The sequence below is a fragment of the Chelon labrosus genome (genome assembly GCF_963514085.1).
Source record: "Chelon labrosus genome assembly, chromosome: 3".
NCBI lineage: Eukaryota > Metazoa > Chordata > Actinopteri > Mugiliformes > Mugilidae > Chelon > Chelon labrosus.
Genome location: NC_140339.1, coordinates 7,622,894 through 7,637,931, shown reverse-complemented (window position 1 = coordinate 7,637,931; position 15,038 = coordinate 7,622,894). Strand labels below are relative to the sequence as shown.

Below are 15,038 nucleotides of genomic sequence, written 5' to 3'. Positions count from 1 at the left end.
TCCGTGTTTGTCCTGACTTTCACACAGCTGCTATTGTCAGATGATGTCAGTACAGTAAAAAAAAAAGTAATAGTGGAAAGATTTGGAGGCAAGCTTTATACAGAAGTACTAAAACAGACTGGAATAGTGGAATCATTTTTTACACTACAGTAGTCGCGGTTTAAGCCACATTTACTCGCAGGAATCTCTTCTTTGTCTCATCAAGCAAATTGAACAACTGGATCTGTGGCGTGCTTTCATTGTCATTGTCTTACGGCACAGTGGCGTGGTGGTTAGCACTGATGCCTCACAGCAAGAAGGTTCCGGGTTCGAATGTGGAGGTTCTGTGTTGAGTTTGCATGTTCCCCCTGTGTCTGCATGGGTTCTCTCCAGGTACTCTGGCTTCCTCCCACCATCCAAAGACATGCTCATTAGGTTAATTGTGATGTTGTGGTGATTCTAAATTGGCTGTAGGTGTGCATGAGAGTGTGAATGGTTGTCTGTCTCTCTGTGTTAGCCCTGCGATAGTCGACCTGTCCAGGGTGTAACCCGCCTCTCGCCCAGTGACAGCTGGGATAGGCTCCACCCACCCCTGCGACCCTTCACAGGACAAGCGGTTACAGAAGATGAATGAATGAACTGCTCTTCAGACGAGTACACCCTGGAGTACACCCTGGACAGGTCGCCAGTCCATCACAGGGCTAACACAGAGGGACAGACAACCATTCACACCTACGGCCAATTTAGAATCACCAATTAACCTAACCAGCATGTCTTTGGATGGTGGGAGGAAGCCGGAGTACCCGGAGAGAACCCACGCAGACACAGAGAGAACATGCAAACTCCACATAGAAAGGACCCAGTCGGCCCATGGATTCGAATCCGGGACCTTCTTGATGTGAGGCATCAGTGCTAACCACCACGCCACTGTGCCGCCACTCTTCAGTCTGATATTTTATTTATTTTTTTAGTTAAGTTTTATGCAGCAGTAAGGTTTTCACTACACCACTGCCATGCAATATAATTCTGCAAATCTAATTGTTAATGATTATTGCAATTTACGCAGCATCTGCAAGATGAAATCTGGACGTACTGAGACAAAGAACTTGTGCTTTCTTTTCATATGTTGTTTGGACAATATGGGTCCTTTCTGAGAAATTGAATCTAGTTTTTCATAGCCTGACACCGGCGTGTATTGTAAGAATCCGTCAGACATTTACATTCACATTTTCCTGAAATGAAATCCATTCATTGACTGCTGAAAAGTTAAATAAACCAAATCACCGTTCCAGTCCTTCAGATTAAAAGACTAAAAGTGGAAGCAGTTCCATTACAGTAGCGTCATCAAAGAATCATTTCACGTGGGTGAGGATATCATTCCACATTCTCCTGGATTATCCATTGTTTCCCCCAACACCACCACCACCATCGTCTCATTTCACTATCCCCCCGCACTCCTCTTTCCTCTTCACTACCTTTTTTGGTCTGAGTCTGAATACATCTCTCCATTTGGCTCTGTGCGAGTCTGACTGCGGCCCTCCTCAGACCATTTGCCACAGCGCTGTTTTCTGAGGGAAATGCCAGAATGTTTTACTGACAGTGGCCCAGAGAGCCGAGCACTTTTGCCACGACACGTAAAGCCAACAGCATCCTTTAATGTGACCGTTGCCAGTTTTTCTTGTGGTAAATCTTTGATTTTCTCAAACTGACACACACAAATAAAGCAAACTTACTGTAATAACGAACTCATTCGGTTATGGGTTTAACAACTCTCCTGGTTGGTTATGACTCATGTGTATGGCAGTGCAGCAGGACAAAATCATAACCAAGCTGTGAGAGAATGACTCACAGTCTGTGGACGGGCACACCGACAGAGCCCATTACATTATTTCCCAGCAGAATATTTCTCTGGATGGAGAAAACATTAAGAATGAACTGAAAGGAGTTTCCTGAAGCTGTCCTTGTTAAGCACACCATCACAATTCACCACAGCAAAAGGAGTTACAAGCCTATTAAACACTCTTGGAAGCAAAACAATTGTATGAAAAAGCCAGAGAAGTTACATCTGTGACGTACTGCTTTATTGCCTGCTAACTTCTGCCAGTAAACGAACATTTCTAATATGTGCCATGCTAGCGAGAAAGTCGACAACGAAGGTGCACAAATCACAATGAATCCGGGGTCCAGAAATCACACTTTCACAAAAAATATCTGACCCTTGCCTCACATCCTGGCTAGCTGGCTGGCTTTGTCATCGTTTGTCAGACAAAACACTGTCAGCTCAGAATCTGTCTCAGCCGTTAAATAGACGATGATAAAGGCTCTAAGAAAAAGCATGACCTCATGACAGTGTGTTTGTGCATGTTTGATGTCTCTCATCCACTCCTAACCGTCTATAATTACACAGCTCATTCTCCCCTGAAGGAATCCGAGCAGATTACATCAGACAGACAATTTGCTAGTTACCAATTTAAAGGTGAAACACTGGAACATCTTCATGCGTTCACACACTACAGAGGTTTGTGTGATCAGCTGTTCATCTGACTCACTGGAAACTGTGACACAACAGGAGGTGCGAAGTGCACATACAGGTAAAGGAAACATATCAACCAACTTTCAATAGCCACCTGTATGTAAAACAAACCTCCTCCTGATATTTACGTAGATAAAGTATATCAGGTTGAACTATAGTTGACCTAAGCATTGCAGAGAAGAAATGAAACTCCGTATATAGTGTATGTGACGTCTGTAGCTGCAAATGCGACAGTGATATGGTTATGGTATTATGAAAGTTTGAGTGTGTTGTGGAGATGCTTCGGCCAGAGAGGAAGTCTGGAGGTTTCTGAGGTAGGGAGGAGAAGTCACACTGTCGAAGAATCTGTGGTGTGACAATGCATAAAAGCAGGAAGTGAAACTTCAGAGAAATCTGAATTTCCTTTTCTTTTTCCAAAGAAATCTAACCATTATTTTTAAGTATTTTTACACATATTACTCTCTGTCACTATACAGTACAGTACAGTAACAGGTACATGGTATAATAACAGATTGCTAAGCAGGAAGCTAATAACGGCTATACTTCCAATTGGGACTGAAGATGGGAGTGAGCCTTTTAAATCTTTACTGGAAGCAACAAACTTGGTAATAAGACTTACAAATTAGAAAAATATATGCAATGCACACGATAAACATGTGCTCTAACAAGTCTACAGCCATGCTAGCGACTCTATGACGTAGCCACATCAGTGCTAACATCATCACGCTAACTTGCAAACATGCTAATGCATAATAATGGTATCATGTTGATTGTGTTCCAGTACGCACCATACTAACAACGCTGTTTGATAAAAAATAAAAAATAAATGAAGATATCCCCAACAGCTTTATCCTCACCTTTTTTTTCTTTTTTTGCATTTCCTACATTGTTACTTGGTCGTTAGCTCATTAAACTGCTAGCCTCTGTGGCTCAGACACCCAACAGTTGCCTAGCAGCAGTGTTCTCACACATGTATGATGTTACCCCTTGAAGCATTTTCTGCACACAACTTCCCATGAGGCAACAACAAGCTCATGAGTTTCAGCAGAAGGCAGCAGTAGTCCCCACTTTTTAGTTTAGCATCTTAAATGCTAACATTTGAATTGGCACTGACACAACGAAGAGCTGAAGACGTTGGAAAAGTAGCTAAATTGTTAGGTGCTTGTCCATAAACCAAAGCACTGGACAAATCAAATATTTACATCATGACAGTTGTTTGAATAGCACATGGTTTAAAGTCGCCACTGACTGCATATTTAATAAAATTTGAATCTCAACAGCACTTTTATTCGGATAAATCTTATTTCTAAACGACTGAATTCTTCTTTCTGGGAAAACAATGATATCACACACAAGTATTTGTCAAGACACGTGTTTGTGGTTCCACATCCACAGTGGTAGGATTGTAACATATGACAGCTGTTTAGCTCTCCCATAGACATCTTACTTTTGTCTTCATCAAACTTATAACCCAGCGAGTCAAACTCCACAGCATCATTACTTGGCGGAAATACTGGAACAAATAAATTCTTCCAGGCTGACATTTAAGATTTCTTGGTTGGCATCGTAGGAAAGATGCAGACTTCTCGCCAATACTTTTTCAAAAAGGTTTAGACTAAACTGTCAGGAACACCAGCGGTAGTTTTTAATATTATACAGTTCTTGATGCATGCAACACAGACGTACATTTTTTTTTCTTCGAATCATAAATCAAAAGGAGGAAGATTAAACAAAAAAGAAGGCTACTTATACTATCCAGAGTGTGCATGTGCAGGAATGTGTTAGAGGTTATTATTGACTTAAAAACAGCAATCCAGACAGTGTGACCCCGAAGACTAGACCAATGAAAACAGCACCTCTCTTTTGTGGGTGTGTTCAGAACGACCTTCTCCCCTGTGCAAACGCTCTGACTGTACGTACAAAGCCCACACACACACACACACACTCGCTCACTTCATCTCTGCAGGCCTCCTGCTGTGGTGGAAACTCTGCGGACGGTGACATCATCATTCCGAGACCACTGAGTAACATGAGGGAGAAGAGTGGAAATCTAGTCCCGGCAACGAGGAACATCACAGCACATCGAAGCACGAACATGGAAGCAAAGACTGCAGGGTGCAACAATCGAAAACATAAGCACAAAGCACAGGGAAGAGAGACAACGATCTTCTCTGCTTTCCAACAATCTTGCACTAAGATAAAAAAAAAAAAAAAAAAATCAAGGACTGAATCATCACTGGAGGTTAAATTACATGTTATGGACTTCTCTGGATGACCAGAGATTACATGTTCACTATCACATCCTTCCTTTCCATTATTTGTCCATTCAATATCTCAAGAGACACCTTTAGATAAACATTCTGGTAGGGGGTGAGCTATTCGCCGATATGTTTATCTGTTTCAGATGATAAGAGTTTCTGGTAAAAATCCTTGTGCTTATTTGCTCTCTCCTGTGGACTGGAAGCATATGGCTTCGCTGTTGCATAACACAGACAAAGAAGGCAAACATGCAGGGAAATGACTTCACGTAATTACAAGAAATGGTTGGTAGGCAGGCTCCCTCTGTTAATTAGGATTTTGACCATTCTTTTGTTGCCTGAAAAGAAATGTGAGCCTTAGTCAGTGTTTCCTTTTCCCAGGAAGCAACGATTTAATACAGCCCAGGAGAGACGACATCAGATTCCCCTTCCGTATCGATGCGTTAACGAACATCTGCGGAGCACAATTTCAAATGACTTCATTTATTCTTCAAAGCAAACAGCTGGATGCACATAGAGACTGGAAGAAAACAATGGATTTAAAACCCAAAAAAAAAAGGAAATATAAACGGCAACATAAAAATAAGTCATAAACAACCGAGTTTGCATAACATGCCAGCTCTGTGCTCACGTGTTTAGTGGTTACTGGAACCTTAATCCCTCTTTCTTTGCTTTTTACATACCACTCCTCCTGAATGCATCAGTATTTAAGAAACCACATTTGGAGATTGAAGCATTAAATGACAATCAAATGAGTCAGTTTAAATATCTGCAGGGCTTCTCTCACCATGGCTATTCTAAATAAATCTCAGCCATCAACAAATGCACATAAACTTGTTGCATTTGTGTTCAGTCGTTAAACTTTTGCAAAGGCTGTTTTGCTGAATCTCATAAATGTCTCCAACAAAAGGCGACCTCTCAGCCTGACCACAGTTTAGGCTACATTTATGGCATAACCGTGATTATAACGTTCATAGAAGGATCACCAGTAAACAGTTTGTCAAAAGTCAAAACAGTTAAGATGTAACTGCTCACACCCGTTTGTATTCACGTGAAGCGAGTAAGTCGGCCACGAGACAACTTTTTCTGTTGCACCTTCTATCGCATTTCTGAAGTTTTACTTATTGTATTGGATCTTACAGGAGTTAGGTAAAAGGGACAGCAAAATAATTCATTCATTCATCTTCTGTAACCACTCCCAGCTGGACAGGTTGCCAGTCTATCTCAGGGCTAACACAGAGAGACAGACAACCATTCACACTCACATGCACACCTACGTCCAATTTAGAATCACCAATAAACCTAACCAGCATGTCTTTGGATGGTGGGAGGAAGCCGGAGTAACTGGAGAGAACCCATGCAGACACAGGGAGAACATGCAAACTCCACACAGAAAGGCCCCAGTCGGCCTGTGGATTTGAACCCGGGACCTTCTCACTGTGAGGCATTAGTGCTAACCACCTCGCCACTGTGCTGCCCTAGCAAAATAATTATGGACACATATTGTTCTGATTATTAAAAAGGCCAGGATTTTTTAGGTCTAAGGCAAAAAGACACAGAGTAAAGTATAATGACAACACTATGTTTGTGTTTTGGGCACTATTTTAATCCTATACTATACCTATACCCTATACCTTTGAACCCTCAAGTCAAAGAAATTGTCTATTGATACAGTACTTTACTAAATATGGATTAACTTGATGTGTTCAGAAAGAGGACAGAGGCAAAATATGTACTGTTCATGGTAAGGTTTAGCACCTAGCTCCAGTAAATCCACAGAATTCCTGCACAAACTACTTTTGGGTTTAAGATACACGAGGCTGACCGGCACGGATGAAGGTCTGACCTGAGCACGACCCAAGCCTCCTGTCTGATTCTGTCCGAGAGCTTAATGCTAAGTCGGTCCGCATTCCATCTATCCCAAATATCATTCCCTCTTATTACAGTAGCAGGCACCATTTATCACATGTTGTATACATTAGCACGTTTCAGAAAACTGCGTGTGCAGGTAAAAGCCGCCCCGCGGCGACCCAAGCAGAGTGATATGAGAGAGCAGATGTGTTTACGTCTTGGCTGAACCGATGTGCTGAGAAAGCAAAGAGCTTTGCAGGTTAAGGGCACGCTGACTGATGGGGAAGGGCACACAAGAGCGGAGTTGGACTCTGATATAACACAGCTGTCCGACAGACTGCATTACACTAAAAAATGCCCAAACGGTTCACGTTAACTTTGCTTGGACACATTTAATGGGAAGTGAAGAAAAAGTGAAATACGCTCGGGATGGAGAGAGGGCTCTGCGGAGACAGTGTAATAGCTGATCTGGGTGATGGGTGAGTGTTTATCACTCCTTGGAGATGCTACTCCAGATGTTCAGAGTACATCATGAACATATGCCAAAATTCACATGCATGTAATGAGCAAGCAAGAAATGCTTTGACTTTCTTACATATGCAGTTCAGTATGCAGACACCTCCCAAACCCGTGTGCAAAACAACTTCAGTTTAATTTATTTGCTGTTTGGGAGATTCAATGATCTCACATGACATTCATTGCAATGTTTGCCATTTTTAAAAGAAATGTAGATGTTCCAGCGCTTTAATAGCTGGTTGAATAACACAGCAAGGCACGGCAACGCTTAATGCTCACAAAGATAATTGCACTATGTTCACAGAGTCATACTTTTTGCATGCTAACATTTGCAAATTAGCACAGTTGTCCTGGAAGATGAATCAACGCACCATCTGATAGCAATCCAGTTAGAGAGACTCAAAAATACGACCTCAAGACGGTTCCAGAGGAGGAAGCTGGAGATGGACCAGTAATTACGATTCATTATCTGGAAACGAAGACGGACTGCAATTATCTACCACAGTTTGGGCAAATCAATCAAGCAGACAAGATCGGTGAAAAGTTTGACCCGACTGTTAATGGATGAAAAGTCAGTCAGTGAGTAGGATTCATCCTGTGCAGAGGGATGACTTCATCCATCAAGAGGTGGATAATAACCCTTAACAGCAGCGCCACTAGCTTAGCCAAAAACACATGGTGAAGATCATGTGACCTAACCAAAACCTCCAGAACAGCTAAGACACGAACTGTTAAGATTGTTTGTCAAGTCTAAGACTGAACTTTGAAACTCTTTCAAAATCGTTTTACACTAAAGTCATTTTTAATGCCACGGTTGTTCACATTTAATGTCAATATACACTTATCATGTGCAAGAGCATACGCTTAAGAGTCCTTAAGTTTGTCATCCTCTGGCTCTCGTCCTCTGAGGCGAGGCAGAGTGTGCGTACTTGGCCATGGCCTCATGGGAGTGATCTGTCCTCTTAAACCACACCAAACGGCACCAGCGTTTATTAAAGCCCTCCCCCTTTAAATCATCTGCTAGGAAGCGGTTTGCCACGAGAGGAAGGCAGGGAGAAAGGCTCTCCTTTGAAACAGAGTGCTAGGAGGAACACGAGATCCTGTAAGTTGTCCTCTGCTGGACCTCCATGCGGCAAGGAGGAGTCGATTTGAACAGGTGGAGGAGAGACGTCTGAAGGTGTGACCGCAGCCTCAGCATTATTAGTGAGGCTCCGGTTAAATCAGGCAGCAAACATCCACAATCAACTCAGAAGAAAACACAGCTGAGGCTTATCTTATTCTCAGAAAGGAGGGAGAGAAAGAAGAAAAATCTGTCTCAGACTGAGCACAGAAGGGGGGATGTTTCTTATCACAATCCCAAAGATAACATTGTGGTGTTGTTGTTGCCGCCAATCCACGCGGCTTCTATGCAGGACTGGTTTGTTTTGAGTCTGTAATCTCAGTGAGACATCTCCTGACATTTTCCAAACGGATATGCCACACCACGTCTGAGCATACCTCCATTACATCGGGCGGGTAGAATGAAAATACGGTCGTCGTGATTCAGCGCGGCAAACACACAATGGAAATGGTGCAGTCTGTAAACAAAAACACAGACACAGGTTTTGGCATTTCAGAGGTAAGCTGTAAAAACTATCCAGCCTCTGCTTTCACTGACAATAACTACTTTCACGTTGCTTTTAAAAGTCAACCACTTTCACTGCAAGGACGCCAGTACAGTAAATTACGCGGTAAGTAAATAACTAGCTGGGCTTCACATGCTTAGTCTTTTCTTAGCTTCTGTTCGGCGTCCAGACTAAAAGGCTGTTTTCATTTCCATCTACTAATGGAGGAAAGTATGAGCTAAAATGTTTTCATTTGAACAGAATCTGGTTAAGATTGGCCCCTCTTCAAGCAGCACATCAAAAAAATGACTTTAACAGCAACACATCAGCATAAACAATCCAATAACGCCCCTATTTAATAGTTTAAAGGTTTGGGTTATAACTTGACCTTATGGGCCGTGGTGGAGCTCACTTTGTCATCCTTATATAGCCGTAGGGAAGGTGTTTAATTTTACGGCCTTTCACATTTTTTCAGAAAGCCAATTTCCTCCTCTGTGGATTAAGAGAGATTTTGGCCAGGAACAAAAATGATGTAACCTGAAGCCCCTTAAGGCCGATCTGATGGCAGGAGGCCATGTCTGTCATAACTATCTGTCTGCTTCGTATACACTGGACAGAGAGGAGGAAGACCATATGCTCACCTCTCACCATCATTAGACTTATTGCAATACGAAGCCGAATCCTTGGCTGAGATCCTGTGAACCCATTATGGAGACTTTTAGTTTTCCTTCCAGTGTAATAAACTAAGAGGGATATTGGCTGTTAGGTCCGGCTCCCACAGCGAGAACACGGATCCTCCCACAACAAAACACTCTGCACATGTTCCTTACATGCTGATATTAAAGGCGTATTTACTTCTCGGCATACACGTGACTTGTAAACTTTACTTTTTTAGCAGCATCTTTTGTTTAGACCAAGCCTGCATGTGAGGGTTACTGCATGATTACTTGTTTTTACTTATTTGTTTCTACAGAAGCCGCAATATGTGCAATTCCTCATTTTTTGCCCTAACTGCTGACTCACAGTTGAATGCCTGTCTGTGCAAACTTCAACACAACTGCAAGTCTCGCTGGTCAGCGACTTTTTAAAAAGGGAGTCAACATTAGTCATATTTTTTTTCCATATGGTTTCATGCTCAATTTTATATTTAGTATGAAGGATTGTGTCACAATGCAGTGGGTTCAAAGTGTTAAGAGCTTGGAGGAAACACCTAGGGCACGAATGTCTTGCCATCAATATCAGACTTCTTCAAAATCGTCTAATAATCACCCACACAAAAATTTACCTGTGGAAAGAAACTGTGCAGATATAGATAATACAAAATCTTCAAGTGATAACGCTTTAAAACACTTTCCAAAAATGAAACATTGATTGATGTTTCCCATCTTGACCTGGGCTCAAAAATTCTTACAGTAACTCTTGCACCATCTAGTGGTTATAGGATATTAGCAGTTATTCATCCACAAAGCAATGGGTTGGGTTTTTCTTTTTTAAATGTCCATTATATCTGTATTTTTTTTTTTTTTATGAACAAATTAAGGCAGTTTTCTCTTTGACGAGTATTCGACCGATGTGAAATACTGAAAGCAAAAACTGACTGCTATTCAACTCAAGTCAGACACAAGCAAATGTATCCAATTCATACATACATTTATTTTATATAAAAGAAAGCAGGGGTTGTAATATTAACAGTTATACACACAGGGCCGTCACTGGAAAACTACAGTATCCAACATGGCAGCTAGGCACTGAACAATGTTGGATGTCATTAAAACATCTACATGCTCCTCCAAGTGTCTCTTGGGATCCTGCAAGAGGAACAGAAGGAAAACAATTTGAGAAGACGAAAAACACTGACGATAAGATTTGTGACGGACACGTTAAGCAAATACCGATTTTGTTTGGAAAAGGTATTCTGTTCCAACAAACTTCAGTCATGCAAACAGGAAACATAATAAGGCAATCTGATCTGTAAATTCTCTGCTTGCACAAACACATCACTCTGCTCTCTCTGACTGACTCTTTCATTTACTTCTTTTAACTTCTTCACCCACAATAACAATCACTGAACTTGATATAGCAGTTTGTTATATTTAAGTAAAATCTTGTTACTAAAAACAGAACTTTCCGTTACCTGTTTGCCAACATTCTTGATTGCCAGCTGCTCTGGGGTCATTTTGTCCTCTTCTTCAACAGCCTGAGGTGAAAACACGACAGCGGCTCAGTATCGAGGAGGAGCACGGATCAAAAAAAAAACATCCACACTCTGCTTTGTATGCGTGCAGTGCTTTTTGAAGTTTGCACTGCTGAGGAAATGCTGCACACAATTATTATGTCGTGCAAGATCTCTTGTATAAGAGAAATACAGCATGCAAGCTTGCAGCAGTTTACCAGTAGCATGAGTATGAGATCACAGTTATGGAAATCAGTAAACACAAGGGTGCTGCACTGCAGAGAACAGCTGAACCAAGTAGAAAAAAAACACTGTGCCAAAATGTATAATTTATTAAAGCCAACAACAGCAGCCTAAATATTATTCACGTTCACTCTAATCATCAAAAGTAATACACATTATTAACTTCCATTTCATTTTGTACATTGTTAAAAGCAACTGTAAGAACCTGTTGCATAAGAAAAAGGGTGTGGAGAAAAGAAAAAAGATTGTAGAAGGAGGTCTGTACCTTATTGTAGTTCTTAGCCAGCTCCAGCATTTCTTTGACAATCGTCTCATTGAGCTTGCAGTGCTCACTGTAGTCCTGCAGGGTCAGACCCTCCATCCAGCTCTTCTTATGCAAGTTCAACAGCATCTAAATAATAAAAAGCAATGTTTACTTTGCTCTGTTAGAAACTACTAATAAAAACAGTGATATTTATTTATTTTTTTAAACGTTGAACCAAACAAACCTTTTGCTCCAACTCGTTTTTCCTGTAATTGATGGTGATGGAGTAGTAGTGCCTGTTCAGTCCATGAATCAGAGCCTGAAAAACATGGGAAACCCACAGTTGAGTACATGAAACAACACACACAAACAACTTTTTGGCACTGATCCATCAACAAACTGGAGGAAATTAATATTCGAGTACTTTGTTGTGAATAAACGCTCTGTAGGTCTTTGACAGGAACTGGGCCGAGTTGAATTACAATGGTTGGATATGGAGCCTTGCTTGTGATACTATACGCAGCTTTGTCTTCCTGCCAACCCACCCCTCCTCTCTCCACTCTCCTAAAAAGATCGAAGTAGGTGGCCGTCCACCCTAAATCCCTCATTGTTTTTTTCCTCCCCTTGTTTAGATGGAGATTGCTCACTGGGGTGGTTAAATGTTATATACAACAAAATTAAATTATATTTTCTATCATTAAATCCAGTAGCTGTCAGCTCTGATGTTTCACTGCCCTCTAATGGCAATCTGTCAAACATCTAACAGCTATTTCAATGAAACCGATTTCATTTGATTATGATACAACACATACACATACACATACAGGTCTAATCAGCCTGTGTTGGCTCTGCCTCAGCTGCCTGGGTACGCAACTGATTTGAAGTTTACGTCTTTCCTACACCTGGATAACAACGTCACGCCACAGAAGATTTCTCCAACTCATTCAATGTGGGTACTGTTCAGAATCATTAGGAACTGTAATACCTCGTTCTGTCTAGCAGCCTCTACTGCTTTCCTATCATGTGCTAAGGGATTTGAGGAAATCCTTACTATATGAAGGTATACCATGTGTTACCTGGATTGAGGGCTTGTTCAGATGACCCAAGTTGGATGTGGTTTGCCTTGGTTCGTGGCCCAAGACCATCATGTTGGCATTGATCAATCGGAAGGCATCAATAACAACCTAAAGAGAAAAACAGTTTACTAAATAGTACATTATTTCTAATTAACTCTGGATACACAGTCAAGAACAGATCTTGCATTGAAGAAGAGCCAAACAAGGCCTGTTTTTTTTTTTTTTTTTTCTGCAGTAGCTGCACATCCTCACCTTCCCTTTGACGCTCTGAATGGGATCAACCACCACTGCAACAGCTCGCTCTGACAGGGCCTCGAAGCTCTGCTGTGTGTTGATATCCACACCAGACAACCAACAGCCGAAACCAGGGTGACTGTGGTACCACCCCACAACCATCTCTGGTCTGATGAGCAATATCAGTGGAGGGCATTTTTGGGAGGAAGGAAAAAAAAACATAAAGAAAGCCATTTAATCTAAATTTTTATCTTTCCTTAAAAACAGTGTAAGGCTTCCTGTAAACTACACTTTAAGTGTGTGCGAGGTTTACCTGCCGGTCTGTTTCAGCATGTCCAACATCTTAGCCTGGAACACAGGGTCCACTGCTTCAACACTCACTCCCTGTGAGGTACAAAATTATTATTTCATTACAAAGAGAAAAGCCAGCATCTGTTGCGTAAATTACATTTAACAGGCTTTCGAATAAAGTCTCTTATTGCAGGTCATTAATATTAAAGAATAATCTTGATATTAGGGAAAATACATACCGTTCCTGACTGCGGCATGGCAAACACATCAATCACTCGCACTGTGTAATCATCAACAAACTCTCCCAGCATCAACCCCATGACTTCCATTGGTACACCAGCACGCCCGTGCTTCAACATCTAATGAAACGATGAAATGAGAATTTACAGGAGGGCCATTTTTTTTAAATAAATGAATAAATTTAGTGCTGATGATGTGTGTTTACCTTAAGCAGGGCGAGAGAGGAGATGTACACCTGCTCTGCTGTGTCCACAGCAGGTGCATCTGTTGGAGGGCCCTGAGGAGGCACAGCAGAGTATTTATTTGTTCGTGCCTTTCATACACAGCAGCTGCTCCAACTAATCACCACAATCCAACTATCATTTAATCCAGCACGCTACATTAATGCACTATGCTTACCATAACATTTGTGTGTTAAGATGTGAGATTGCAATTATTGCCGCAATTGCTAAGGGGTGATATTTCCTTCGAACTAATGTAATAATATGTACAAAAAGAAAAAGTATTGATACATCCATTAGGAATCTTGAGTCATATACTTATATCAACAAACTATTCAAACTTTCTGTTACCTGGCCAAGCCCTGGCATTCCACCTCCGAGCCTCAGCAGCCGATCCATATTGAGATCTGTAAGAAAAAAACAAAAACAAACTTGCATTAAACTCCAGCTGAGCTGCAAATGCAGGACATATAATCAGGTTATGTGTAAATAAATGGTGTTCTTCAACTGACCAACTACAAACATATTCATTGGAATAAAACAAACAACTATTCCCTTTTGAAATAGGAACTGAAAAGTGATCGTTCATATACTTCATTAGCACATAATAAGTGTGTATACAAAGTATAACATAAAAAACTATATCATTAACACAGGTTTTTAATGTATTAATATTTGATGACAACCTCTGGTGCTGCTCAACAAGACAAACGAAGGTTTTGCACTGAAATCAAATCATAGACTCAAAGCTATGCCAGTTTATAAACTTTAATGTCAGATGTCGCTCAGTTTGAGACAATAACGGGTCAACTGAAGTAACATCACCAGAGAGCTAACGTTAGTTAGCTTCAGTTAGCTAATTTACCCATAGTCACGGAACGTAAACAACCCACTACATGGCAGATAAAACATAACCGCGGCTCAATTTTTAAGCACAAGAGTCAGTTAACACCTTTTATTGATAACAACTGATAATTTCCGCGTTTGATAAAGTTACAGCCGTTCGGTTCATTGACACCATTATCGGGACGTTAACGCTAGCTTGCCCATGCTAACTTAGCATGCCTCGTCTCGTACCAGAAAAAAACAGCCAAAAATGACTTACAGGGATTCCATATCACCGTATTTTATGAAACCTGTGAGCTGTTTTAAAGCTGTAGATGTACTTACTTGTTGTCAAATCTTTCGGTGTTTAAAAGAGTGTGATTTTCAGCGTGTAGTCGAATTAATGCAACTGGCTACAATGAATCAGCCAGAATTGTCTTTTTTTTTTAGAGGATCTGCTTCCGTCGCACAGATGACGTATATTATTGTGGCCCCTACTTGCAATTTCAAATTCGAGACACAAGGGGGCGACACAGTAATTAATACAGCAGCTGACTACTACTACTTCTACTACTGATAAAAATAATAATAATAGACATGAATATTAGTATAGGAGAATTATATAAACGCATTTATCTCAGTACTAGTCAGTTTTTACTAGTTCAGTAACTCTGTCATTTCTACTCACTCAAATATAACTGAGTTTGCAAGTTCTGTAGGAATATGACAATTTAAATATAATGCAAAGTA

At 41.0% G+C, this 15,038-nt stretch overlaps 1 protein-coding gene across 1 annotated transcript; it reads right to left on the bottom strand.

The window, feature by feature from the left end:
* Positions 1-10,374: 10,374 nt before the first annotated feature.
* Positions 10,375-14,734, bottom strand: psmd14 (proteasome 26S subunit, non-ATPase 14). The gene is made up of 11 exons (XM_084574825.1): positions 14,634-14,734; positions 13,815-13,870; positions 13,448-13,519; positions 13,242-13,361; positions 13,025-13,095; positions 12,730-12,880; positions 12,478-12,585; positions 11,646-11,720; positions 11,423-11,548; positions 10,876-10,938; positions 10,375-10,549 (listed from the first exon to the last, which is right to left on the bottom strand). The coding sequence occupies exons 2-11, from the start codon at positions 13,860-13,862 to the stop codon at positions 10,451-10,453; spliced, it is 933 nt and encodes a 310-aa protein (XP_084430951.1). The 5' UTR covers positions 13,863-13,870; positions 14,634-14,734; the 3' UTR covers positions 10,375-10,450.
* Positions 14,735-15,038: the final 304 nt, after the last annotated feature.

What these genes read in the sequence shown, in the direction of transcription:
- psmd14 (XM_084574825.1), bottom strand. Translation starts at nt 13,862, where the DNA reads ATGGATCGGCTGCTGAGGCTCGGAGGTGGAATGCCAGGGCTTGGCCAG. An exon ending in ATGCTGAAACAGACCGGCAG is followed by an intron (nt 12,881 to 13,024) that starts GTAAACCTCGCA and finishes ATTGCTCATCAG; the next exon opens with ACCAGAGATGGTTGTGGGGT. An exon ending in AAAACGAGTTGGAGCAAAAG is followed by an intron (nt 11,549 to 11,645) that starts GTTTGTTTGGTT and finishes TTTATTATTTAG; the next exon opens with ATGCTGTTGAACTTGCATAA.